The 27734-nt window shown below is 37.1% G+C and overlaps 6 protein-coding genes across 13 annotated transcripts in view; 2 read left to right on the top strand and 4 right to left on the bottom strand.

Annotated features, from left to right (window-relative positions):
• Positions 1–353: 353 nt before the first annotated feature.
• On the bottom strand, positions 354–13082 carry LOC111431961 (E3 ubiquitin-protein ligase BRE1-like 1). 2 transcript variants are annotated; one of them, XM_023068706.1, is made up of 19 exons: positions 12419–13082; positions 9927–10088; positions 9752–9836; positions 8572–8799; positions 8298–8459; positions 6661–6854; positions 6460–6543; positions 6196–6315; positions 5914–6100; positions 5651–5811; positions 5505–5576; positions 4819–4895; positions 4066–4260; positions 3771–3843; positions 3604–3690; positions 2117–2254; positions 1800–2002; positions 1559–1724; positions 354–1189 (listed from the first exon to the last, which is right to left on the bottom strand). In XM_023068706.1, exons 1-19 carry the CDS (start codon positions 12527–12529, stop codon positions 1058–1060), a joined length of 2637 nt encoding a protein of 878 aa, XP_022924474.1. In that variant the 5' UTR covers positions 12530–13082; the 3' UTR covers positions 354–1057. The 2 variants fall into 2 exon arrangements, with proteins under 2 accessions (XP_022924474.1, XP_022924475.1); XM_023068707.1 differs by lacking the exon at positions 12419–13082 and adding an exon at positions 12062–12094.
• A 244-nt stretch (positions 13083–13326) lies between these two features.
• LOC111432158 lies at positions 13327–18452 on the bottom strand. Of its 3 annotated transcripts, none has more exons than XM_023068986.1 (8): positions 18072–18452; positions 16731–16860; positions 15887–16188; positions 15622–15750; positions 15485–15534; positions 14855–14952; positions 14486–14773; positions 13327–14107 (listed from the first exon to the last, which is right to left on the bottom strand). In XM_023068986.1, exons 2-8 carry the CDS (start codon positions 16779–16781, stop codon positions 13625–13627), a joined length of 1401 nt encoding a protein of 466 aa, XP_022924754.1. In that variant the 5' UTR covers positions 16782–16860; positions 18072–18452; the 3' UTR covers positions 13327–13624. The 3 variants fall into 3 exon arrangements, with proteins under 3 accessions (XP_022924754.1, XP_022924753.1, XP_022924755.1); XM_023068985.1 differs by having other exon boundaries at positions 15887–16166; positions 18072–18451; XM_023068987.1 differs by lacking the exon at positions 18072–18452 and adding an exon at positions 17354–18030.
• Positions 18453–18521: 69 nt separating this feature from the next.
• On the bottom strand, positions 18522–20092 carry LOC111432159 (type III polyketide synthase A-like). The gene is made up of 2 exons (XM_023068988.1): positions 19759–20092; positions 18522–19653 (listed from the first exon to the last, which is right to left on the bottom strand). Exons 1-2 carry the CDS (start codon positions 20048–20050, stop codon positions 18686–18688), a joined length of 1260 nt encoding a protein of 419 aa, XP_022924756.1. The 5' UTR covers positions 20051–20092; the 3' UTR covers positions 18522–18685.
• A 600-nt stretch (positions 20093–20692) lies between these two features.
• LOC111431785 (malate dehydrogenase-like) lies at positions 20693–24054 on the top strand. 2 transcript variants are annotated; one of them, XM_023068490.1, is made up of 7 exons: positions 20693–21071; positions 22023–22181; positions 22263–22438; positions 22746–23023; positions 23186–23321; positions 23426–23537; positions 23680–24054. In XM_023068490.1, the coding sequence occupies exons 1-7, from the start codon at positions 21029–21031 to the stop codon at positions 23772–23774; spliced, it is 999 nt and encodes a 332-aa protein (XP_022924258.1). In that variant the 5' UTR covers positions 20693–21028; the 3' UTR covers positions 23775–24054. The 2 variants fall into 2 exon arrangements, with proteins under 2 accessions (XP_022924258.1, XP_022924257.1); XM_023068489.1 differs by lacking the exon at positions 20693–21071 and adding an exon at positions 21389–21591.
• Positions 24055–24243: 189 nt separating this feature from the next.
• LOC111431844 lies at positions 24244–26555 on the top strand. 4 transcript variants are annotated; one of them, XM_023068549.1, is made up of 4 exons: positions 24244–24371; positions 25181–25286; positions 25484–25751; positions 26010–26555. In XM_023068549.1, exons 2-4 carry the CDS (start codon positions 25203–25205, stop codon positions 26156–26158), a joined length of 501 nt encoding a protein of 166 aa, XP_022924317.1. In that variant the 5' UTR covers positions 24244–24371; positions 25181–25202; the 3' UTR covers positions 26159–26555. The 4 variants fall into 4 exon arrangements, with proteins under 4 accessions (XP_022924317.1, XP_022924316.1, XP_022924315.1 ...); XM_023068548.1 differs by having other exon boundaries at positions 24244–24399; XM_023068547.1 differs by having other exon boundaries at positions 24245–24371; positions 25193–25286.
• A 332-nt stretch (positions 26556–26887) lies between these two features.
• LOC111431838 (squamosa promoter-binding-like protein 7) overlaps positions 26888–27734 on the bottom strand; it is a 2743-nt gene continuing 1896 nt past the window's right edge. The window contains exon 3 of the mRNA XM_023068538.1: positions 26888–27597. Coding sequence (XP_022924306.1) covers positions 27137–27597 — 461 coding nt within the window. The 3' untranslated portion in view covers positions 26888–27136. The remainder of the gene's footprint in view (positions 27598–27734) is intronic.

The following is a 27734-nucleotide window of genomic DNA, read 5'->3' as shown; positions in this document are numbered from 1 at the left end:
CCTCCGTACAGTAGGACCCTTCTTCTGGGGGCAATTATAATCATTACACCCAAAACATTTCACATGCTATGTTTAAGGCATCACAGCTTGATCATCAATCGGATTGAAGTATCCTGTCCAAGTAGAAAATTTAGCAGTAGTCAACCTTTTGATCAAAGAAAATGGTAATCGCTAATGTTCTTGAGAACTGGGATTTGCAGATTGGTTGAAATGCCATTGAAGAAAGCTTCATTTTTCTCTGTTGAAAACTGCTTTAGGTTAACCAACCGCCGCGGTCCAAGGGCCAAAATGAGAGAAATAATAATAATGATAATGATAAATAAGATTAAAAAGTTGCCAAATAAACAAGCAAATCTTCAAACAAATTGCGCACCTCATGTGCTGATGATAGGTTCGCTAAAACATTGAAACATGGATCCACAAATACATCAAGGAGAAAATGGGGAATAAATGTATAAGATAAATTAAATAGAAATATCAGCTTCTAGGACCTAACCAAGTCATGTACAAAAATTTTTGCCGGCAGGAGTGATGACGTTGTCCAACCAGCTGTTTTGAGAAGGCAAACCCCGTTGCATTAAGAACACCACTCATCAACTCTAGCTTCAACTGTTGGAGTGGGCGTGCTATTTTTTGGTTGAGCAAAGTAAAACTTGTTCGTCTATGTCCATCCATGGCTGTATAGCAGTGAGAAGCGATTCTGATTAATTCTGCAAATAATAAATTGAAAGCTTCCACTTCCAGTTGCTCCAACCACATCAGAAGAGAAGGTAAAATAAATGTGCATCTTAATAAACTTGTAATAAAATATTAAAAAAAAGAAAATCTAGAAACAAGCCAAACGATCTAAATGATTTGCTTAAATTGCTATGCGTCAGCAAATTCCATATTCCGTTCTCTCGTCTCATGCACTGTTTGTCCTACATCCTAGCATAGTCATACACGTAAACCTGTTTGTATTCCCATGTCAACTTTTGCTTCAACCAAATGGCCATGAAATGTGCACCAAGGGTGGCTGAGTTAAGTCTTACTGAAGGTACGTATGAGCAGTTTCAAGTCAAAAGAAAACTTGCTTGACATCATTGGGCCCAAAACTTGCAGTACATCTTGGGCATTTGCGATGCTGACTCTTCAAGATATTTTGTACACAGGGATTACAGAACAAGTGGAAGCACTTTGTAATGACAACCTGCAGAGCCAAAAGAAAAATCAATTTTAACATGAAATGAAGAACAAAGGAAAAGACGCGGACAGAGATTTGTGAACATGCTGTAGTACTAAGAAAGAAAAAGATATCTTGAAGAACATGGAAGTACAAGATTCAAAGTTGAGGCATCAACACTCGATACAACTTGTTGAATCAAGCATAGCAATTTTGGTTCCCAAATATTTGATTTTACCATCTACAATAAGCTTATATCTTAAAGGAATTCATCTCCCAGCCACTAGCCGTTTAAGATTTCCTCCGTCGTAATATTTTCTAGGAAGCACACATGAATTCCAATTTCTAAGCTAAATATGCATAAAAATCAGTATGCTAGAATAAAAAAAATGTTACCTGCTTTCTACTGTCGACACAAATTTTGCAATTCACTATCTTTTCATATTCCCCAAGTTCCTCATGAAGCTTTTCAACCACTGATGAGCTTTCCATCTGTGCTTCAAGCCGTGAAGCTTTTCTGGCAACAACTTCTAGTTCCTCCTCAATTCTTTTCTTCTCAAACCTAAACAAGAGCTAAAAATCACTTGCATGCTCTATGAGAACAAAATAAAAGAAAAGAAACAGAAAATATCCACACCTTTCTTTTTCTAATTCTATCTGCAGCTCTGCTTGAGTCGTTCGACATTTTTCAACTTTAGACTGGGATTGATCAAGCGACTCCCTTGTTTGTTGAGATGCTAGTTTAATATCCAATAATCTTTTTTGGATGTGTTCTAGGGTATCTGTGTCATGTAACTTGTCATCTTTAATTTTCTTAATATGATCCGAGCAGCCTCTCAACTGTAATATTAATCAAACTACAATGATAAATAAGCAAATATAACATGATTATTCAGAAGTAAATTACAATTCTCCATCCCTACAGTTAATGTTTCAACATAATGCTCATATTACCTGGTCTTCAACTCTAGCAGCTTTCATATCAAAAAGTACAAGAGATGCATTGGCTTGCTGAATCTCCTTTTCCAAGGTCTGTTTCTCTATGAGCATAATCTCCTGCAATTGCCTTGCTCTCACACCTTCTAAAACAAGCTGAAAAAACAAATATGGGAAGGATATAAACACCAAATAAAATATGACCTCGCTACAGGCTCCATCATTTTGGAGTGGAAAGTCTTTTTGCAATCCCTCCTTTGAGAAAAGGTATGCCTTAACCCATTGTCCCCTAGGTTGCTTCGTTTGGCTTCATCGTTTTTATGAATTTCTTTGTTTCTTATCACCCAAAAAAAAAATATTCTCGTTACCATCTTAGTGGACGGTCAGAAACAACAAAAAGAACTCTTTCGCTGCATATAAACAGTTTCTCCTTGAAAGTTATGCTTGAGAGAAATAATCGATTCAATGGTTCCTAGGATACTGTTCTGGCCCAGTGGAAGAGCTTGTCAGAGTTCCACATCTTTTGTAGTATTTCGTTTTGTTTCTCCTCAGAAAAAAATTGAGATCCAATTACAAGTAAAATGTAGCTATATTGCAATATCAAGAGAAACCAATGTTAATAACAGTTCGATAGGGATATCTATCCCTCACAAACCATCACTACAGACTGACATCCCAAAGCTATGCATAATCTCTAAACTCCCTAACTCCAAAAATATTTAGAACCAATCCGCAGAACAAACTACCAAGAAATTACAATTATACCACTATTATGACAGCCAGGCAGTAGTCCTAAAACTAAGAAAATAATGCATTTAAGACAGGATGACCAGACAGCAGTCCTAAAACTAAGAAAATAATGCATTTAAGACAGGATGACCAGACATCCTCCCAAAGGAAAAGCCAAGGAAATTGTAAAACGAGGAAATAAAAAAGGTTCACCATGATTGTGCATCCACTGTTTCATGGTGAGGTTTGGATCTCGTGCCAGCTGTACTTCATAGAATCCTTTGGGCCCTTTGGATTGAGAGGAATATTACCTTAATTTTTTGGATTTTGTGAGAACGATGAGGTTTGGTCAATTACTAGGTTACATGCTTATAATTGGGCATCAAATTTCCAACTGAAACTGATAATTTTGGATTGGAGCCTTTTTTTTTTTTGCAAAGTTGGGATTTTTAATGCCCTTTCAAGTACTTTTATTCTTCTCAATTGAAAGCTTCGTTTCAACCAGAAAAAAAAAAAAAAAAAAAAAAGTTCCATAATGCAGAAAAAAAAGAGTGCTGCAAACTACCATTCTCACATAGCTCATACATCACGGGGGCTAGTTCAAATGATTGAATTCCTTTTCTGTATTCAGTGTAAGCCGTTGAGCATTGAAGATGATGAGGAAAAAACGTAGATAATGACAGTGAAGATTACCCCATTCGCTTAATATGCAGAAATAATAGAAGGAAAATAAAATTTATCCTCGTCGATCTCATAGCCTTAAAAGATGTAATCACCTTAATGTTGTAGTCATCTCTCTCAGTTATTTGCTGCAACAGATGCTGGTTTTGAGTTTGCATATCGTCGTATGCCTGACCAATTGTCTGTCAAAGGCTAACAATTAGATTACCTCACAACGCCTCAGATGATCAAACAATCAAAGTTCAGAATACAAGAAAGTCACCTCAATTTCAGATAAGTACGCCACGTTTTCATCGCTTTTAGATTTTAAAACATCTGATAATCGAGTTAAATCCCTGAAAAATGAAGAAGATGAACACATGGTTTGAATCCCATATTGTTATATTGTTAGAGGGAAAACAACTTAAAAAGCTGTCAAGCATCCCAGAATGTAACTGAAAGGCATTCACAGAACCATTACAGAACACAAAGTGCACAAAATTATTCAAAAAAATGGATCCAAGAATCTGGTTTCAGAGGACAAAAGAGGAATAAGGCAGTCAAGATCAAAGCCCAACCTTTTAGATGCTTCTAGCTTCTGTCTTAAGCGTGCAATCTCAGCTTCTGCAGCAGCTAGCCTTTGTTGAGATATAGCCTCAGCTTCATTTGCAGTCTTAACACGTGATTCCAGGTTGCGTTCATCCAGGGAGGACTTTAATGATTGAACACGAGCCCATGCCTTATATTCCAAATCCCTAGCTTCCAAGGCTTCCCTGCAGAAGTAAATTTCTAAGCACACACCTAATATTTGTACATGCCAACACTGCTTTCATTAAATAAATAATAAATAAGTACATGGAATACAAAAGGTTAATTCAGCACGGAGAAAATCTAACTAGAATAAAATATGGGCACATTTCAGAATTCCTTAGCATACACAAATGAGAGAAGCGAAATAAAAAGTTTAAGTTCCACCCCTCATATCTTGTAAGTCAATTCTTTATTTCTGTTCTTAGGAGCAAGCTGCTCACAATTTCTTTAGATTGATTGATTGGTACACACAGATTCTTTGGCGCTCTCTGGCATAATTGTGGCATAATTGAAATAAAAAGAAAATTAAACAATATTTTGTCTATACTATTAACAGATCTTTGATCAATGAAGTTTATAGCCAAAACAAGGACTGGTTTTGGTAGTAATCTTCACCCTAGAATACAAGATAGATGATCAATTGACAAGCCATTTTCGACAACCAGGGAGTCATTTATTGTAACAATAATTCATGACATTGTAAAATATCATAAAACTAGAGTGAATTTAGATCACCCTACCTTGATTCAGTTGATTCACGTCTATACATATCAATTATGAGTTTCAACTCCCGATTAAATTCTGTTAAATCTTGAACCTGCATCAACGTTTAGAAACAGAAGTTAAAAATACCAAATCTTTTGTAAATTACGAGCAGTGGGAGGAGGTTTGAAGCTTGCACATTTTAGGTTTGAAGCTTCGCATTTATTGAATAATATGTGTGTATATATATAAGAAACATACAAGAGAATATATTTAATCTACAAAAAGAAAAAGTCTCATTAAATAAAAATTATACCACATGCTATTCTGTAATAAGAAACACAGACTATATTAAAAAAAAAAAATCAATTACCAAGGAAAAGACGGTTGAAGGATAACTTGAAACCTAAAAGATGATAACTACTTGATTTGGCTAATGACTATTCCACATATTTTAGAACACACATTTTAAGAAATCAAATCAACAAAATCTTATCATAATTATGAAGTTTCAAAGCTTGCACCTCATTGCAGAATTAGTTACAGAGTCACCCTCATTGACAAAAAGAAAAGTGTAACTCAAATGTCATACAGACACATGCACCCACAATATAAGTTCAAGTGGCACTATATAAACCCTCTAAAGCCCACCTGTTAATAAGATTTCTATCTTTAAAATGCAAAGAAATGGAAAGAAAAATCTCGTCGGATAAGTTAATTATACCGTAGCTTGCAACTTCTGTATCTCTGCAATTTGATCCTTGGATTGGGATGACAAACCTTCACACTCCTTCTCCTGTATCAGTCCAAAAGAAATGATGTCAAGCATTCAACTCCTTTTCAAGTCAAGCATAATCAAACTCCGCCTACCATTCTATCAATAATACTAGAAAGAGATTGCATGAAAGCTCGCACAGAATGAACATCTGAAGCAGCTTCTTTGTATTTATGTAACTGATTTTGCATAGACCCCATTGCTTCTGGAAACGAAGAAACCAATGCTCTAAATTCTGAGACAATTTTTTTCCTTCCTGAAGAAAAACAACCCATTCGAATGGAAAAAAACCACTAAATCAATGTGGGTGGGCATGATATATTCTATGATCTGAGAAAAGCAATAAACACCATCCAACCTGGCTCTTTCAATACTTCAACCAGCTTGTTCTCAGTTGACATTTTTTCATCCTTATGTTTCTGAATCAGCATTTCCAGATCATTAATCTTAGTATCAGAGACAGTAGATGATCTTCTCAAAACATCAAGTATGTTATTTTTCACATTCAATTCCTTCTCCCTCCATATAATGTTATCCTTCTCAACCTGACGTTGGCAGAAAATGTGTTAGCATCAAAAAGAAAAACCACATAATAAATGTCAGATTCAGGAATTAATGCAACTACCGACCAGTTTACAACCTGTAGTTTCTCAAATAAAGCCTGCTGCTCGTATACTTCTGATTTTAATTTTTCTATCCGATCTCTCAATAAAAGATATGATTGTGAAGCTGAAAGGCACTTCACGCTCTTCATAGCATTCTGTCAAAATAGTCAATAAAAATGTAAATTAGAACCAAAATGGTACATCCTTGTGATAAGAGTTTCAGGTTATATCATTAAAACATTTATAACTACAATTAGGAAGCAGGTGACCAAAAAAACCGTGTTCAAGTAAATTCCAACCTGGAAATCAGATAACTGTTGCAACATTTTTAGTCGTCCTTCATGTAGACTGTTTAATTCCGCCAGGCGATCAACTGCTTGGTCCTGTAGTGCAGCATTTAACTAATGTCTTATTATTTCTCAAACAAAGAAAAGGAGGGGGAAAACCTATAGTCTAAATATGAAATCAAAACATGAAAACGGGGGGAGGGGGGCAATTACCTTCAACTCTTTGAGAGCAGACTCCATATCTCGAAGATCTTTTTGTTTATCTCTCACCTTACTACTGCTGGAATGTTTACCTGCTAGATTCAAAACAGGAAATCCAGCCTTTTTTGCCGCATCATGTTCTGCTCTAAGCTTGGTTAGCTTGGAATTGCTATCTTCCAGTTCAGCCACCGCACTCTCCAATTCCACTTCATAACAAAGAAAAAAAAAATTAAAACACACAGAATATCCAGCAGATAACAAATAAAAAAATCTTCCCCTTCAGATCCCAACCCCTGTATAATGTGCATGGCATTCCCTTTTTCCCCCTGTTTTGTGATAGGAAACAAAATACTTCATTCCTCAAATGAAACTATAAGAAGAAAACCCGTGGCAAAGTCATGAAGTTCTACAAAAATACCCCAAATTGGAAATGAGGGATTTTTTTTTTAATAAGAAACAGTAATTGTATCAATAAGAGATTGTTACGAAAAGAATGAAACAAAAGACTCGAAGAGATGCCGAATGAGTCACTAAGATGTCACAAACATGTCACAAACACGATGGCACATTATTTTCTAAAAGTCTAGGACACAATTATTGAAGTATATGTTTTTTAAAAATTTACATAATTTTTATGCATGGTCAAAAACTATACTTGATCTTATGCATCTATATGCTTAACAAAATGAGTTTCATGTATTTTTCTCTTAAAATTTATTACTTTTTCTACATCAATCTTTGTGTCTATTTATTGCACCTAATAAGTGTTTGACTTGATTCACTCTATACAACTAGCATTTAACATATGTCTATTGTGCTAACAAGTGACCAACATATGTCCAACAAGCAACGAACACGAATACATAACCCAAATTGAAGTGTCTGTACTTCCTAGATGACTATCGTATCTTCAACACTTCTACAAGTACGTATCTTTTCATAAATCACTCTTTACTTATTTGTGAGGGAATATTCTCAAAAAAAAAAAAAGGAAAAATAAGTTTTAAAGAAACCTAAAAGATCCTCATAAAACTAAGGCACCATGAGGTAAATCCTATTTTAGCAATTGATTATAAGACTCACGCTTGAAGATCAATTGAGGATAAAGGTGTAGAAGATAAATATTGTTTTGGATTATTGAAGAAAAGAAATAAAAGAACCTTTCAAGAAGTTGAGGACAAATGGAAGTTGATTCTTTTCACAGCCATCTTTTACTTTTTTATATCATACTTCACTTTATATTAACACCAATTAGGAAGGTTTCTTTCTGTAATTCCAACTGGAAAGCTGTTTTCTAATCTCATTTTGCTTGGTTTCAGAGCACGCTACTCTTACCTCTGGTATTTCTATTCCATAATTTTCAATAAAGTTGTCTTATGAATAGATAATTTATTTACAACATAGAGATATGCTGAAATAAATCATGTTTCATTTCCCCTTACATGTTCAATAATACCCAAATGGTTATGATGATGCGTAAAAAGTGATCAAACCAAATGGCTTAAAGTGCTAGGGGCACCAAGGTACCAACAAAAAAAACAGAGTAATGTTTTTTAATATAAAAGGTACAGATTCAATCACATGTATCTATCATGTGGCGTACATTTACAACAGCAAATGATAAATCATATGAAATGTCCAGAAGCTACCTTTTAAAACTTTTAGCTCAGCTTTAGTTTTTGCATCCAAGTCCCGGTGATTCTGCAATTCTTTAGCCAACACCTTCTGCTTAAACAAAAAATCCTTGACTCTCAACCTCATATTTCTTACTTCTTTAACCAAGTCACCAGATGTCCTATTCCTGAATGAATCTAACAAAACAACCAGTATGTATAGAGAACTAAGAAAGAAACTAAATGGAACAGAGAACGACAGCAGATACAGATTATCACATAAGCATTCACGGAGTCCTTTTATTCATACCATCTATTGGGAGCTCACTCAACAATGTGGCATGTAAACCATCCTTCAGATACCAGAGATTCTCAATTGACGCTTCTATATTTCGCTCGATAGTTTTGGTCTTCTCACAAGGTGATTCTGTTTCTTCTTCCATGTGCTTAGTAGAACTATAAGATGAGGAACTTTGAGTAGCACCTGTTTCTGCCAGCCGACTAAGAACAGCATTTTCAAAGCTAGACGAGGATCCATCTAGAAAGCCATTAAGAAATATTAAGCATTCATAAATAATAACTAGCAAAACCATGGACCAAGATACAAAAATGAGCAGAGATTCGTTTCTGTTAAAAGAGACAAGAAACCAACAGAACATGCAGACCATCTTTGTTACTCAAACGTCTTATAATAATTTCAAGACCAGTAGACTAAATACAACGGGACTATAATAACAAGAGAATTGAAAAGCATACACCAACAAGCATGAAACTAATAAAAATTTTTAGAACCTCACCCCAGCTTGTGCACTTCCCTATAGAGAGCCTCTTACCTTTTGTGTGTGTGTGTGTGTGTGTGTGTGTGTGTGTGTGTGTGTGTATGTGTGTGTGTATAGGAAACAATATTTCACTGATGATGTAAAATATCAGGATACTGGACACTCTATACATATAAATGTACCACTACAAAGAGAGTTATTAAAAAACGCTCCAATTAACCTTACAAAAAGCCTTGTATTTCTAGTTTCTTTCAATCCCTTTTTTTAGGCATTTACAGCCTCTTCCTCATTCTTCATGACTGGCAGGCTGTTACTCATTAGTTTTGTTGGGAGGGGACCCTCTCATCCCCTGCCCGTAGGTTGTATTCTGTGTCTTTTAATATACCCACGTGTTCCCTATAAAAATTATAAAAAAATAAAAACCATTTTCCTCTTTCAAGTAATACATTGGCCAGTTCACTAATCGCTTGAAAGGCATTTTGTTAAAAATCTAGGCAACCTCATGAAAACCAAAATAATTTCATCAATGATCCATAACACTACTAATTTAAAGTTCCAGAATCATTAACTGGTAAAATGGTATTAAAAAAATAAAAAATAGAATGTTGGAAACCTATACAAGATACCGGGAAAAAAGTATATATATGTCCAGATGAACAAATCATATAAGGATGAGAATAATCGGTCCAAATAAAGGATGAAAATCCTCACCTACAGCAGCTATTGATTGTTCACCATCCTGCTTGCTCCTCCACCTTCTCATGCAGACAGAAGACTTCTCCAATCCATTAACAAGCTGTTGCAAAATGAATAAACTACATTTCAAGAAATTCAAAAGATCACATGGCATGTCTAGAAGATGATCAGTGATAGATATAACAAGTACCTCCTCCCAACAGTTTTTAACCACAGCCACTGTCATGTCATATGGCTCTTGTTTCTCCTTCAAGTGAGCATATTTATTCTGAAGAGATTTGTACTCTACCTTCTGAACCTCTAATTTCTGTATGAGCTTCTGATTTTGGTATTGAAGAACAGCAACATCAAGCTGCAAAGGACAGAGGGAAAATGTTTGGACCTAGTTTTGAATTTCTTAAATCGTAACATGCACACAGATCATGAAAAAGACCAGCATAGCCTTTGGTGTTATCCATTCACTCAATGCAGACATTATGTTGAAGGGGTCCTTCCTTGATTCATAATTCAATAGCATGTCATTTTGCTATTGCTTTTTTTTCTTTTCTACCGAAAGCAAATTAAGTTGGAAGAACTAATAAAAATCCAACTATATATTCATTACCCTTTTCCATCTGATGATGAAAGTTGACAAGTATAGAGTCCTCTTAACAACAAATGAAACCATCGAGAGAATAAATGCACAGATTATTAGAACATAACAACGTTTTGCAGGAGAAATAAGACTTTTGGTATGAGATGAAAATCCAGATAACAGCACTAATGACCGTAAACACTTGGAAAGAAAACCAAAGAATGCACCTAAAACCACCACTGGTGAAACCCAGTTAAAATAATGAAAATATAGAAAGCATAAAATTACTGCAAAACAACTTTCACAGGTCAAAACTTCCAAACACGAAACAAAATAGACTTACAACAAGCTAAGGACACTGTTAGATTTTTCAAAAACAGAAACAAAAAATTTATAAACTAAACAAAAACAAAACTTCCCCAGTATAAAAGAAATAGAATGAATTAGAACTCAAGACTCCGTTAAATATTCAAAAAATATATCCAATGTTGAAAATCTTAAACCAACAAAGTTGGAGAAATAAAACTTCAATAAAATTCAACAAATAAACACAACACACAAACCTCTTCCTCGTTTTTTCCTAAATTGCACACGGATGCCCAATAAGAGCATGTTAATACCTTATTGTCCAAAAGTAAATATCTCACACGCATGTCAAGGGCATACAGAAATGTGGGGATATTTTTACATTCATGGGTATAAAGACATTGCGGCACACTGGTAGTCTTCTAAGTATCCAGTTTTATGAAATTTTAGAAGCTATGAAGAGAGATCAACATGACGAATTCAATGACAGGGAAAATTAGATATTTGTACAATACAATGTTTATAACAAAGATTTATAAAGAATGCTAATTACTGAATTATGTCAATTGAAAGAACTAACATTCTTCTAAATTACTTAATACATTGCAACATATGATTCAATTGGGAAAAAACATGCAATATTTTGAACTCTTTAATTATTCAATATGAACGCTAGGTCTCTTTTCCAAATGGAAAAAACATGCAATATTTTGAACTCTTTAATTATTCAATATGAACGCTAGGTCTCTTTTCCAAATCTCAAGCCACCTTAGAGAGAGTATCAAAAAGCAATTTGGATTTTCTTGTACTCCGTCTTTTCCAAATCTCAAGCCACCTTAGAGAGAGTATCAAAAAGCAATTTGGATTTTCTTGTACTCCGTACACCACTAAAGATATGCACAAGTCATGAGTCAAGAATTAGAAATTCTCGTACATAGTAGCAGTCGTTCATGATCTTCTTCTCAGAAGATGCCTTTCCTCCAAATTCTAACAAGACCCGACAGAAATTTAAATTGATTACACTAGACTAGGCAGATATAAAGATTTATAAAGAATGCTAATTACCGAATTATGTCAATTGAAAGAACTAACACCTTCTAAATTACTTAATACATTGCAACATATGATTCAATTAGGAAAAAACATGCAATATTTTGAACTCTTTAATTATTCAATATGAACGCTAGGTCTCTTTTCCAAATGGAAAAAACATGCAATATTTTGAACTCTTTAATTATTCAATATGAACGCTAGGTCTCTTTTCCAAATCTCAAGCCACCTTAGAGAGAGTATCAAAAAGCAATTTGGATTTTCTTGTACTCCGTCTTTTCCAAATCTCAAGCCACCTTAGAGAGAGTATCAAAAAGCAATTTGGATTTTCTTGTACTCCGTACACCACTAAAGATATGCACAAGTCATGAGTCAAGAATTAGAAATTCTCGTACATAGTAGAAGTTGTTCATGGTCTTCTTCTCAGAAGATGACTTTCCTCCAATTCTAACAAGACCCGCCAGAAATTTAAATTGATTACACTAGACTAGGCAGATATAAAGTCCTGAGCCTGGGATTCGTAAAAGGAAGATGGAAAAAAATAAAAAATGAAAATTCAATATCTCTAGTCAATATGAGTTTAGAGAGAGGAAAAAAAAAAAGAAAAAAGAAAAAAAAGCTAAACATGCAAAGATGTTCAATAACCGTAATAATCTAAAGTGAAACCGCTGGCCAAGTTAGACTTACAAAACCTAATATCGAAGCATAATAAGTTCGAATCAGTTAGAAACTAATTAACTGAACGACCATACCTTTTTGTCCTCGGAAATGGGCAAGAAGGGCGCTTTCTTGGCAGTAGCAGCGGTTGGGGATATGGTGCTGAAGTGACGCCGCTTTCTATCTGATTCGACGGTGCTCCCCATTCCCCCTTACACAGGCCACGAGAGCTTGCCACCAGGTCCACTCACATAACCTCTCTAAAGATTGATTAAGCGCTTGAAACCCTAATTCAGAGGACCACGCTTCTAGAAGATTAATCACTGTTCACTACTCCAATCCAAAGCCCTCCTCGAGACAGTATATTCCTCCAGAAAATCCTAGAGCTAGAAGAGTATTTACACAGGACCTAGCAACGTCTTTAAGCAACAAAAACCAATAAAAAAAAATGATTGATTAAGCCGCTCAAACCCTAACTAAGGCGAAAACCTGTAAATAAGAATGAAACTCCAAAACCCTCAGCTCGGAGAACGGCAAGATTTGACGGACTTAAGCTGGTTCTGATGCGGCCTCGCTCCCAGTTTGAGGTGGCCGTGTGTTCGCTCCATGGAAGGGGAAAATGCGGAGTCGTGTGCGTCTACTGGTCTGGCAGGGCCAAAATTCCAATGGCGTCGAAATTCTTTGAAGGATTGGGGGTATTTCTGGAAAGTGGAAATTGTATCTGCAACAGAAAACCACGAATTGGAATCTGTCGTCGGCATTGTTTTATATACTCCTCAATATTTTACTCAAAATTGTGCTGGCCAGTATTTGTATTAATTATTTTGCCCTTCGCAGAGTTTTTCAATCAAGATTCCATGTAATTTCAACTTTATTATCGAATTATATTTTTTAATCACTAATTTTGTATTTTGTATTTTGTCTTTTTATCTGTATTGATATAAATATATTTTAATCTCGTAGCAGATTTATAATTCATCGCACACAAAATAAACAAACAAAGTCAAACTACAAAAATACTGATTTAGGCATAAACGATCAACCTGCTTCACCAATGTGGGTCTACATGACCCAATACACGATGGTTTTTACTGCTCTTCAAGCATCGCCTATTTTTTCTATCTAATTTGTTGCTATCTGTCTGCGGAGTCCTCGCGGCTTCAATAATACTGTAACTATCGCGACCCATCAAAGGTAGTGATATCTCAAGCCAAATTATATACAGAAAAAATTCCGTTCTCACCTACACAAAATACTAGGAGGATGAAAAATTGAAGCAAACAGAGCCGACGTCAATGCTATTACTCATCCTTATTCGTCGACTCGTGTTTTTTCTTTTGCCCAACTTCAACAAGCAATGTCAAAAGTGCCTCACACACCTGAGATGCATCTGCTTCGGAAGCGTCGTCATAGAGAGACGAATAAACCATCCAGGCATGATCTAGCTTGCGCTTTGGACGCACCACAGTGGATCCGGGGACTTCAGCATCACGGCAAGTTACAAGTCCATCACTCTTCTCGCGGTAGCGCATCTGCAGCAGCTGTGCGCAGGCTGCCATTGCAGCTCCCAGCGGTACCACTACGGGGAGTTTTGCAGCTTCTGCAGTAGAGAGTGGGGCTGGTAGTTCTGCATGAGCAACACGGGACAAGGTGGCTAAAACAGCAGGTGAAATGCTGGCTTCAGTGTGGAATGATACCACAGGGAGTTCTTCTGGCAACTGATGCTGCATTAGAAATTTCTTCCTCCTATCATACGTTAAATCTTCGAGAGCTTGCATGTCGCCCTGCATAGAAAGCAAACAGATCATCAGACTTTTCTTCTGGTTCAAATTTCAAGTGGATCAAGTGCGTTTTTGGAATCTAAGCTATACAAATCATCGTTCTAAAAACATTGATAAAAGGGGTCCCTGCCCTCTACTGCTGTCTGAAATTTCTTTATATTACTAGTCATGCTAGCAAACAGGAACGAGAAGCTACTGAAAAAGAACGAGACCAATTTGATAATATATAAAGCCCATGACACAGACACACAGATAGCTAGCATATGCGTTACCTGACAGGGAGGAAGTCTTTTTAAAAACATCAACTTGTAAGGTAAGTTGTAACTTCAACTCACAATAAATATAGGAAAGAATCTTGAAAAACAATTTACCTATGCATACCTTCATCACTTTACAAATCAAAATCTCCATAAGCTTCCGTACGTTCACATAGTCACCAAGCTGTCCTTCCCGCAAGATATCAGAGGCTATTGGACTACCGCCATATGGACTTTGAGCTAATGCCAAGCCGGCAACTTTTTCTCTCAAATCAGACCAATACAACGATAAGGCAGCTGCTGCATCTACTCCCCCTTTGCTGTGCCCAAGAATTAATACACGTTTTCCAGAACCCCAATATATTTCTTCAACATAGTCTTTGATCTCTCTTGCATTCCTCTCCACTGAAGCCTGATTATAGATTTTTCATTGTTTAGCATGATGGGAAGAGAAAATACAGAAAGGTCAGAACTTTGAAGCAAATCAAAATACCTCACTATGAATCTTGGCAATATGACAGGTCAGACCCATCTTTGAGAATTTCGTTTTTGTATCAACAAAATACAGTGGTCCATGGTTGCTGAAAAGCCCTACCAGTTACATGAGTTAAAGCCGCAGAACCAGGTAAGTATGTTTCCAAGCAAACCACTAAAGCATCTAAAGCAAAAAAATTGTTTAAAAAAGTGTTCCCTTACTGCATGTTAAAATTGAATTACAACAAAGAAACCAAGGATTTAAAACTAGATCTGGCAAGTCCAATCAAAATTCAATTTGACACTTCTATCTATAATTAAACTTTGTTCCAAAACCTCAAACTTTTAATGATTCAATCTTCCCACTTTTAATTCTACGTCATGAACAGTTCAAATTTCGTGTTTCCGAATCTAGGATTTGGTCACCTTGCCTTGATGACCAAAGGGAGGTATGAGATATAGTTCCTCGTATGATAACATGACTACAAGTCGACAAATACTGTATTTGATCACTTAAAAAGAATCGAAGTTCATAACAGCTTTATTGCCTGTATATTTTCATTAACATAAGATTGCAACTTAGTTTGGCCAAATGATCGACAGATGCCCAGTTCACATGCATTGTCAAATATTAACTAACAAAATTTACCTGGAACCAGCAAGTAAACCACTGAATTAGGTACTTTGTGAATACCATGCCTGACAGAAAGAAAAGTGAGGCCACACTGTAAATTTATGCCAGATAACTAGTACAAAAGCAGCAGCAGTAGCTATCACTCGTAGTACCTGATATCTTCCAAAATTTCCATAAACCTATCAGTTCCATCTTCAACCGAAGGCATTCCAGATGCACTTTGAAGCCACCCTATATCATCTGCAGATCCGCGTACTGTCCTCAAAGCTCGATCAATAAGGCTGAATAAGATTGAGCATTACAAATGAAACAAACAAAACAAAGGAGTTAAGTTATACGTATCAAACTAGACAAAAACTAGTCCACCCCTAAAATTCTCATTTGGTACATATATTTCAGCTTAATTCGGAACAATACCCTTGAAAAATTGACATGCCACTCCGACCAGTGTTATTTGACAACTGGAGACCACCACTATGGCCAGATGGTTCTTCAATTCTGGTCCTTGAAACTTCAGTATATACAGGGGGAGCAGCAATTGCAGCTACATCTGATTCAGAAATTATTGATTGTGTAGCACTAGAGTTTTGATTTCCATTAGTTCTGGCTGTCGTTACTGCAGACTCTCTGGAAGAAAACGTCACTAATTCCTCTTCATGTAATGCAGAACTCCTAGGGTCTCTAAGCCCAGGGTCAACTGAGACCAAATCACCATAAAACTGTCACCAAATTAGTAGCACACAAGAAAAATACTAATAAAGACAAATAAATCCAAGTAGCGAGAATGGATGGAAATGTAAACCAGTGGTTAATAAAAAAGTAAGACATAATATCATTCGCACTTCTAGATCCAAATATCATTCGCACTTCTAGATCCAGGCTTGGTTAAATTGAAAACATTATAATAAACAATGATAGAAAAGTAACGAGTAAAAGAAACTATAAAAATATCCATAAAGTAAACAAAAACGAAGAAAAGAATGAACCAGGACATGGAGAATTATTTTTAATAATAAAATAATTTTTAAAAAAACAAAAAAAGACACATGTACAAGCAGATTGTAGAAGGTTCTAAGTCAACAGATCAACCAACAACCAAATGAACAAAATTTGAAAAGGTTGTAAAAGTTTCAAACTAATGGAGTAATTTGTCGTAGAAGACACATGCAGAAGAAGGTAAATTCAAGAACGACATAAGATGAAGGTTGTTGAAGAGATGAAAACAATAAGAGAAACACAAAAGAAACGGAAAGATAAATACCAGAAGAATCAGAAAAACAGCCAGTAAAGTATGAAGTTGTTTGTGCCACATAAGAAGCAGCCTCGTTGAGAACCGATACAGAAGTAAATAGCTGAGGAATAAGGCCCTCAATCAGACTATCATTGTCTTCCTGAGAAAGAGAAATTGTTCAGAGGCTATATATATGAAAAAAAAAACAGTGAACCATGCAGGTAGTAAGTTCCAATAGCAGATAACACATCAGCCACCAAAAACTTAGTATCAGGTAACACAAAGAAAGACCGTATCCTACCATCAGCCGAAAAGTAGGATAAGCTTTTTATCATGTTTAAATACAAACAGTCATACGCACAAAACAAGCATTTCCTGCTTTACATTCATACTTGTGGCACACAATTTTACTAAGGAAAAAACAAATACATCATCAGTAGAAGTAAAATATTTCACAAAGGAGTAAAAAGATGCCAACAATCCTGAATTTCTCTTAAGACTTCTTGAAGAGGCATTATATGTTATTTAAACCACTTATGATGTCTCATAAATGAGAAGATAAGTTAATTTTTCAATAATTAATTTCTTGTGACGTTGATTTCGAGAAGGAATAATGATGCCAATGGTCTAAGCTAGATTTCCAAGAAACTAACTCATCCATCGATAGAAATTCCACATTTCTTCATAGTTATCTTCATGTTTGGCCCCTGCTTTTAAGTTGTATCGTTTTTTACGGGAAACCAACTTCCATCAAGAATTATGAAGTAATCTTCTTCTTCCAGATTTCTGATTTCGATTATATTCTCTTTCCTGCAAGAGTCTCTGGTTATAAACCTTTCAAGACAGGCAGAAATAAAAATAAGAGCCTCTTGTTTTATAAGTTTCCAAAATGATTCTAGCTTAATGAATGACATAATGTACAGGAAGCTTCGAATTGCAGTTTTCCATGATGATTGCTGCAATTTATATGGAACTTAACGCATTGTTTATGTATTGTCACAAAGTTTCTATAGGAGCTCGCAAATAGATACACTTGCAATGTAGTTCCATTCCAGTAAGTGAAACATTTCATAACCTCGTTTGCTTCTTAACTTCGAAGTTTCAAACGCTCCAAAACTTCCAAAGGAATTTAGAAATGCGAAGATTATAAACAATCCTAAATCTATCAACACTAAACTGCCATATCAATTGATAATTTCAAAACGGCAAAAATAAATACAGTAAACTCCTATAAACTAAACGATCTGGTGCAGCTGACAGTATTTACGAGTTCACAAAATCTTAAACTTCTGGGGGGAATTAAAACCATAAAGATGGCATAAATAGCAGGAAGCAAGAAAAGCAGGACGATTCACGTAACGCATAACTTACCGCAGATGGATTGCCTGATTCCCCTCGTTTCGTATTCCCGCATTCCCTCATCCTTGAAAAGGGCGCCTTCGTGGTTGATTTGGGCTGAAGAAGTAAGACGGATGTAGAAATCCAAATAAGCTTTCCGAACAAACGAATTGAAATCCAGTGACGCAATGGAAAATCACGAATGGGGGTTGGATCGAGATTCGAGACTGCCGCGAGGCAAATGATTTACGCGGGAGGTAAGTCGTGGATTGGGCGGGGCCTCCGCTGCTCTAAAAGATTTGGAGTCTGGAGAAGGAGAAATTATGAAGTGAAAATTGTAGGAAAAAGTAATATATTACATTTGAAATTGATTGGTTAATGGTCCTTTCGACATCTGTCCTCATTTGTTGGCGACTTTGTACTATTTTTCCCTAAATTTTCAAATTAATATATATATAAAGTGAATTAAAATTTGCACTCAGCTTCATCATTCACGATCCAACATAGTTTCCAAATTCAGAATGAACGTTGTTTAATCTAAAGCTAAACGCGTTTTCAGTTACAGTAAAAGTTAAAAGAAGCACATTTTGTTTTCCGTGGGTTTCTCCAGATCGCAAAGCATCCGGCGCGGCGGGGGGCTACAGCCATCAGAGGCTACGAATGAGAATGCCTTCGAAGGTAATGCCCGGTCCAAATGCCAACGCCAGACCCCATTCTTCCCCGTCCTCCCTCTTCAGCTTCTCCCTCATCTTCTCAATCACATAGAAGATGGTGTTGCTGCTAACATTCCCATACTCCATCAATGCCTTTCTGCTGCATTCCAGCTTCTCGCTTTTCAACCTCAGAGTTCTCTCTAGTTTATTCAGAATTGCTGGGCCACCAGGATGGACTGCCCAGAACAACTCGTTAAAATCCACCAGCTTTCCCTTTCCCATCAGCTTTCTGCAGAAGCCCTCTATGTTGTCGTCTATTCTCTGTGGAAGGTCTCTGCCAAGTTTGAAATTTATACCCTCCTCAGAGAGCCTGCCATCAATCACATAGTGGGTGTCTGGCAAGAATTGCTGGATGGCATAGTTCAGCTCCATGAAAGGACACTCTTGCCCCGCCACAGGGTCTGCTCCAATGATCACAGCTGCAGCTCCATCTCCAAAAAGTGCCGCCCCAACGAGGTCATATGGGCGTGCATTGTTTGGGGGACGAAATCCGAGTATTGTAGTCTCAGACGTCGTCAACAAAATGCGGCTTCCTGGGTTGTTTTCTGCTAGGTCTTTGGCAACCCTGAGGCCAGTGACACCACCATAACAGCCTAGAAAATACAGCATCACCCGACCAACATCGTTCTTCAAACCAAGCCGACTGGCAATGTAAAGATCCCCACCGGGCAAGCGGATTTCACTAGAAGAAACATAGACAATGTGGGTGATATCTTCCACAGGCCTCCCCCATTCCTTAATGCAGGCTTTGCTAGCTTCAGTGGCCATCTCAACAACTGCAGGGTTAGCAATTTCCAACCTCTGTCGAATGGTGGGTGAGCCCTCTGTTACAAGCTCGGGATACTTATCCAAGATCTCTTTGCACATGACAGTGTATCTCGTCTTCACAGTGGTCGTTTTGCCTGGGATGAGAATAAAGAGAGCTTAGCTGCATGCTTACGAAAATGATATTTGAAAAGCGGTTAAAGAGAATGCTTTTATCAATATATTCAATGCAACATGTTTACATAAACGCTCCAACTTTTCCTTCACAGTTGCATCATCGCATTTTGTATCACGAATGTAGCCCTCCACCAAGCATTCTTGAGGAACGAGTTGGCTAGGAAATGCCTTGCCTATTGCAAGGATGGCTGCCTTCCCTGGCGTTGGAGCGCGCCTTGCCCGTTCATGATGGAGCATAGCTGACCCCTCACAACTCGTTTTTGACATACTTGGGAGCTTAAACAAGAAGAGTATAGGGTGTGTGTAAAGACCTGAATGAATCAAATCGGAGAGATTGGGAGAACTTAAATGGGGCATTGCATTACCCACTTTTTCTTGGAGAGAAGTTGGTGAGGTGAACCATAAAACCAAATCCCAACTTACCATCCACACCCAATATGCATGACATCTAGCCCCCCACCCACACACACACACCCACAAGAACCTCAATTTTTTCCTCACAAACTCAGCCTCGAGAGAAACTTTTAATTGATTGATGGACTCCCACCTCCACCAAACCCATTTTTGACGCCACTAATAGATATTATTCATTTTGACCCATCACGTATCGTCATCAGTTTTACCGTTTTAAAATGCGTCTATTAAAAATACGTTTCCACACCTTTATAAGAAATAAAGGCATTCATTAGGAAGAGGTTTCTACACCCTTGTAAATAATATTTCGTTCTTCTTCCACTGACGTGAGATCTCACATTCACCTCCTGTGGAGATTCCAACTCCAAATGTGGTTTCCACAAAAGTTTAATTTTCCTCTTCAACCAAAGTGAGATGAGCTCTAACACTAATTAATATATATATTTATTTATGAAAAGTTTAACACTCCCAAGAAAAGTTTAATTCCCCTTCTTCCTTTCATCTTTCTTACCTCCACCTTTTTGCTATTTTATTTATGATTTTTTTTTCAATCCTAACCCTATTTTACTTTTTGCGTCATGAATAAAACATATTTTCATGAAATTGATTGTTTCGAAACAAATTTATAAATGAATAAAAATTATAATGGAACATTCTTTTTAAAAGGAGTATAATTGAAAAATGTAGCAAAAACGTCATCTTTGTGCTTCATAAAATGCCCATAATCGCATCTTGCATGGCTACACATGATCTGTGGACAGTTATCCATGTCCTCGATTGCCGCAATTCTTCTTTCCATTTCCATTGCCCTCGTCCTTCTCCACGATTCTCTGCTATTCTGTTATTATATATGTACCCATTTATATTCCACTTCCTTGTATCCACCTCCCTCGCCGATCTCACTCATTTATCTTTGCAACAATGGCCAATAATCCTCTTAGAGTCCTCGTCACCGGTGCTGCTGGTATTATTACATTCTTTCAGTTTTTCATTTCTTTCAATTTAATGCAATACTTGGATATGCCTGGGTTGCGTGATAATGTAGCAAAGTCTTGATGTATCTCTCTGCTTCGCATCGCTGAGTAGAATAATGTCTGTTTTTTCGCTGTCGATTTCGTTGGTTTGTTAAAAGAACGGAAGATTCGAATTCTTGTATTGGGAATCTGGACACCATCATGATTCTGCCTTGCATGTTGACTAGTTTTAGTATGGCGTGGGTGGGTTGTGTCCGCCGATTCCTTGCTTCTCTGCGAGTGATGCTCTCCTTCAAATTCTGGAGGGATAGTTGAGATTTGTGTTGATTGTTAGCAGAAATTGTTTTTGGATCCTTTCGATTGAGAGAAAAATGGAGCAATTCGAACTGTTTCAGAAATTTGCTCTTGTTTCGTTTACCATCGCGTTTTTCTGGAAGCTCATAAGGCATATGTTGAGTTTTGTGAACATGGAGAAGGAACCAGTGAGAGTTCTAATCACTGGGGCCGCAGGCATGTTTAGTTCTTCTTCGGCTTTGCATTATCTTCTTTCGTGTATAGCTATTATGGTTGATATTACTTGGGGACCGTTTGTTTTTCGTGTTTCTCTTTTTACTATATTTTAAGAATAAAAGTTTGATTCTTATTACTATTTCATTTTTATGAGTATTTTTGAATTTGCATACATATTTTGAATTGTTCGATTTTGCTGATTGCTGCATCCATTTTGAAATCCTTACGCTGCACAAATTGATGTTGATCATGCCGGTTCTTTCTCTAGTTGTCTTATTTCTTCATTTCCATTTTCACTTGAATGCATACCCCAAGTATCTCAAGAATTTGAACTATGAAAGGAAATTTAGTATCTTATTCTCAGAAGTTTAGCAAGCAGTTTGCGTATTTGAGCCAAGCCACATTAATTCTACCTTCCCTTCGTCGTACAGGGCAAATTGGTTATGCAATTGTTCCAATGATTGCAAGAGGGGTCATGCTAGGCCCTGATCAGCCAGTAATTCTGCACATGCTTGATATTGAGCCTGCAGCTGAGGCTTTGAACGGTGTAAGAATGGAATTAATAGATGCTGCCTTTCCTCTGCTAAAGGGTATGTTTTTAGTAAAATCTTGTCTTTCTTTGGGCGATAAGCTTTTGTGGGTTTTGAACTTTGTGTACTATGCCCAAGCAGGTGTTGTTGCTACAACCGATGCTGTTGAAGCGTGTAAGGGGGTCAATATTGCAGTTATGGTTGGTGGTTTTCCTCGAAAGGAGGGCATGGAGAGGAAGGATGTGATGTCGAAAAATGTCTCCATTTACAAAGCACAGGCTTCAGCCTTGGAGAAGCATGCTGCTCCAGATTGCAAGGTGAGGAGCCTCCAAAATACAAGTTATATATATTTTCTGAAAATATACAAATCGGTATATCATCATATTTGGATAGTTTTCCATCTTCATCACCCCTCCACCCCTCCACCCCCAAGCTACAATTTAGTTCCTAGCGTTTGCCTACCTCATCTACGCCTCTTCCTCTTTTAACAATGCTCCCTCTCCCATTGCTTGACAACTTTGCTAACAAACGAGCTCTTATTGGCAATACTATTAACATCGCTTTAGAGCTATAGTTGATTTCCTTTCACTCCATTTTATTGAAGGAATTGCATTAATTATACAGGTATTAGTGGTGGCCAACCCAGCCAACACAAATGCTCTCATCTTGAAAGAGTTTGCACCTTCAATCCCGGAGAAGAACATCACATGTCTTACACGATTGGATCATAACCGAGCATTAGGCCAAATCTCTGAGAGGCTAAAGGTGCAAGTTAGTGATGTGTCGAATGTCATTATCTGGGGCAATCACTCTTCTACACAGTACCCAGATGTCAATCATGCAAAAGTCACCACTAGCAGTGGAGAGAAACCAGTTCGAGAATTGGTTGCAGATGATCAGTGGTAACATTACAACTTTGACCACATCTACATATCTTATAGAAGATGCTTGCTCTTCTTTCCTCTGAAAGAAGATTTACTTTAGTTCGTCCAAAGCAGGGAGAAAAACTTAAAAAAGATGATATGTTTTCTGTTCTAACTTTCAATTGCTGATTAATTTTGAAGGTTGAATACCGAGTTTATTAGCACCGTACAGCAGCGTGGTGCTGCCATTATAAAGGCTCGAAAACTTTCTAGTGCACTGTCTGCTGCCAGTGCTGCTTGTGATCATATAAACAACTGGGTTCTGGGGACCCGCAAGGTTCATCCTTAAAATAGCATTTGATCACGAATTTTTTTTTTTTTTTTTTTTTTAATTAACCTTTTGGCTGACATTTTATCTGCTTCGTTGCATCCATCACTTAGGGAACTTGGGTTTCCATGGGAGTGTACTCCGATGGTTCTTATGGTATAGAACGTGGTCTTATCTACTCCTTTCCAGTCACATGTGAGAAGGGAGAATGGTCAATCGTCCAGGGTAAGCTTCTTTCTTTCTGGGTCAAGGGTCGAGGAAGTTAATGACTGGATATTTATGCGTTCATTTAACATGGAACATGAGAAGGATGAAAGTTAGAATGGAAGTGTGTATTATTATTAAAGGGTTTCTATTACAACTACAGGGCTGAAGATTGATGAGTTTTCAAGAGCGAAGATGGATGCAACAGCAAAAGAACTGATCGAGGAGAAGGCTCTGGCTTATTCATGCCTTGGTTGATATGGTGTTTGTTTGTGCTATTTGAGTCGTGGTTTAGCTTCTTCAATAAGTCGTTTAGTCATATATTAATTTGGCTTCCTTTCTTCAATAAGTTCTGGAAATCGTACAGAAAATTATGGGCAGTGTTCATTATTTGATGCGATCTGAAGTTGGGTGTGTTGTTATAGGAGGATCCCAGGACTGCAAATGCTCTCCTACCTAATCTACTCCTCTACAGAGTACTTTACTTCCTCAATTGTATTCACTTTGATTGAATATACTTTCTAAATCTCATTGCCAACATGCGTGTAATTCAACCATCATACCTACCTTCTGGTTGATCTTCAAGTACATAATTAAAACTTGTTTGTTGTTCTACAAGTACATAATTAAAAAATTGTCATAATAATTGATAATTTAAATTTGAAATTAAATAAATCAAATATAATTCTTTTAAAAATAGAATCAAGGTAATTATTTAAGAGAGAAGGGAAGCATAAAGACCCATTCAGCTTCCGCTCGCCTCCCACGTCCTCAATATTTTCTTCTCTCGCCGTCTCCTCCTCTCTTTCAGCAGCTCAGTTTCGCCGTCGCATCTTTCCGGTTCAGTGCTGCCGGGTTTGCCCTAATTTCCTTTTCCTCACTGGTGAATTTTCAATCTCTATCCACTTCTTCTCTCCCACTTGAAAAACTCATATTAGGACTTGTCTAAATAAAGAATGGAGGCGTTGTTTTGATTTTTTTTCGTTTGTTTCGTTTTTTCGTTTCTTTTCAATCTTTCTTCATTCATTTTTTTTTCGATAGAAACGAAAAAATAAACGGGATCATGGCTCATTGACACTTCTCGAACTGCGTTTTGATATCTCTTCGGTATATACCGAATACTGCCTCGTTCACGCGACCGTCAATTTATGTTTGTGGGATATAGTTAGAAGAAAACAACGAGTATTTTTTGAAAAATAAAAATGTTATGAATACCATCTCCAGTGATACTTCGAATTTATTGGAAATAGGAGCCGTCTATATGGCTTCTACTTCATGTACTTGATTTAGAAAGTTATAGAAAATATTTAGAAGTAGAGGAATTAAAGGGACCTAAAAAATCATCCCTTATAGCCACTTTTATAGATAGTGTGGATATAGATTATAAATTTAGAGGAAAAACGATTTTCTCAATATAGCTATGGATACATTTTATAAATATAGAAATTCTGCTACAGAACTATGAAGTGTGTCGGTAATTGGAAGCCCTCTTTTGATAGTGGCACAAGTTGTCTCTAGAAGTCGATAATTCTTGTTTGTCTGTGTGAACATGACACGCTCTCGCTCTCTCTCAGTGACAACTTTCATTTCTTCATATTTGTTTTGGGAGTCTGAAAGATTCTCTCTGTATATTACATGTTTGGACGTTATTGACGATGTCTCAGAGTGAATTTTAGGTTGGAAAAAATGAATGAGACGATGAGACAATTTCAACAGAGCTTAATTGAGCTAGAAGCTGAAGCAGAGCGTCTCCTTGTAGCCCGCAACGAAGTAAGCTTAAAAATATTTGAAGTTTGGCAACTTGGCTTACAAGATTACTTGTATTTCCTCCTCGCAATATACGCTCTTTGCCACTTAAATTGAAATTGCAGTGTCAAAATTTGTCTATCATTGAAATGAAACTTCTCTCTATCTTTGAGAGTTAAAAAAGGTAAAGTAACCACTGTTGTTTGGCGTTAAAATTTCAGTTGGTTGAAAACGATAGAGTGAGAAATGGGAATAGAGAAGCATTGACTGCTTTGAGGAGGCGAGCAAGGACAACAAAGTCTAGTGTTCCATCGCCTTTTGAGTCAATAATGAGGGAGGTGGGGGGTTCTGAATCAAGGCCATTGGTGAAAGAGATTTGCACTACCTGCGGGAATCACGATTCTAATGAGCGCACATGGATGATGTTCCCAGGAACTGATGTGTTCGCCAGGGTACCATTTCATGCTGCTCATACAATCTTGGAGACAGGTTATTGATGGGATTTTTTTTTTCATGCTATTAATTTTATGTCATTTATTAGTGCATGACTCTTTAAGAGATAATATATTAGACTTCATTGAAACATATGCATTTCCGTGTTCACTGGACTCCCTTTTAAAGAATACAATAGTCAGCCTATAATTTTCTCTGGGAACGTTCATTTCATTCACTTGGACTTTGTGGAGCTTTCCCTTTATTTTGACAGTTGAATTATTGTTTCTGGTCTGTATCCCTTTCACATGGCAGATCAGTCGAAACTTGACTTTGAGGCAAAGAAATTACAGAGTTATGTAAAAGACCAGTCCCTTCTGATTTCAGAAAAAGGTGCCCTTGCTGACAAGATCAGTCCGGGGGTGCTCAAGTCATTAGTGACATTGACAGACAAACCAAAATGATTTTGCCATTCCTACTCCAATATGAATGAGGAGGTGGGCATTGAGTTCATCCAGGACCCTTGTTGCTGATGCTTGGAAAATTCTACCTTTGCTGTGACTTGGATGGAGGACTGATTCTCATTCATGTGTGGAAAACGCAAGTACATTCTTTATCACTTTTTACTGTATTTACTAGTATAATTGTGCGTGATGGGTAGATTTAGAATAGATCATATCTCCAAGTGTTTGCTTCTGTGACAGTTTTGAACTTTATATCCAAGTCTGTTTAGGTGCTTGGAGTAGTAATATGTGAGAATTTAGTCTGAACTGATAGGACTCTGGACTTGTGTGATAGTCTTATATAGCCTACTGGATTCTTACATACATGTGTTACTATACCTGCATTACGATTTTGGCCTTCTTTTATCCCATTGAAACACGGCGTTTGCTTTATTTACAAGAGTTATAAGCTCAAAAGTTTTGGCATTACAAGATCCATGCTTAATTAAATTCCCCTCGAATATAAGAGTTATCTTGCTTCCATGCCAAAATTTAGGATATGCATAGTTCATGAGCTGGAAAGTTAGCGTTGGAATAAGAGAAGGAAGTATAAAAATAGGATTAGTGCCTTTCTGGATTTGGTTTGTGGTTCTTTTTAATAATAGTTAGTGTGTAGTATAAGAGGCAAGGTCTTACAAAAATGAGTATCTAATCTATATAGTCTAAGGTGTTTAAACACATCTAATGATCTAATACAAATGTAAAATTTAATTCAATGATGGATAAAACAGTAAATGTATCCAAACATAGTTGAGTAAATAAAACACCAGTAGTAGCCATTTTAAAAAATGAAAGGTACTCTACAATTGCTGAGCTCTACGATAAAATTACAATAAAGGGAAGAAAATGGGCGGGAAAACAAAGAATTGTACAGTTACCAAATGTTCGTGGTTCCACTTAAGAGGACTACACATACATCTCTATAATTATAATATACTTCTAAACAACGTGAGAATCGTGATCGTGAAAGGAGTTCCATAACTCGCAACATTCTTCATCTTCTTCCTTCGATTTCCCTCTCACGGACAGCATCCCAAACGCGGTGCTCGGCGCCTGCATCAGGTCCAGCGTCACGTGCGCACCGCCATTTTCATTCATCCCCTCCCAGCTCTGTTGCTGCTGCTCGCAATACAACCCCTGCTGCTGATGGAATCCAACGCCGCCTCCTCCGAAATCATCCGTCGCCGCCGCGTGGTTCAAGTGCCAATCTCTGTCCAGAATCAGCTGACGAGCGAGAATGGCGGCGCGATTCTCCGCTATCAGTTCTCGGAGTGCTGCACTCGACCTCAGCGACAGCTCCGATGAGGTCGCCCATGTTTCTTTCTTCGATGACAGAAGAGAGAGAGCACGTCCCGTCGGCGATGGTATGTATGCAATGCTACCTGTCATAGACTTGTTTTCTGCAATTCCCCCCAAATGTTAGGGCAAAATCAATTCGATTCCCAAGATACTCGATTAATCTGAACTCTCTCTCTCTCTCTCTCTTTTTTTTTTTTTTTTTTTTTTTTTTTTTTTTTTTTTTTTTTTTTTTTTTTTT

Source organism: Cucurbita moschata, unplaced genomic scaffold (assembly GCF_002738365.1).
Source record: "Cucurbita moschata cultivar Rifu unplaced genomic scaffold, Cmos_1.0 Cmo_Scf00037, whole genome shotgun sequence".
In the NCBI taxonomy this organism is placed as follows: domain Eukaryota; kingdom Viridiplantae; phylum Streptophyta; class Magnoliopsida; order Cucurbitales; family Cucurbitaceae; genus Cucurbita; species Cucurbita moschata.
This window is presented reverse-complemented; position numbering and strand designations above follow the sequence as displayed.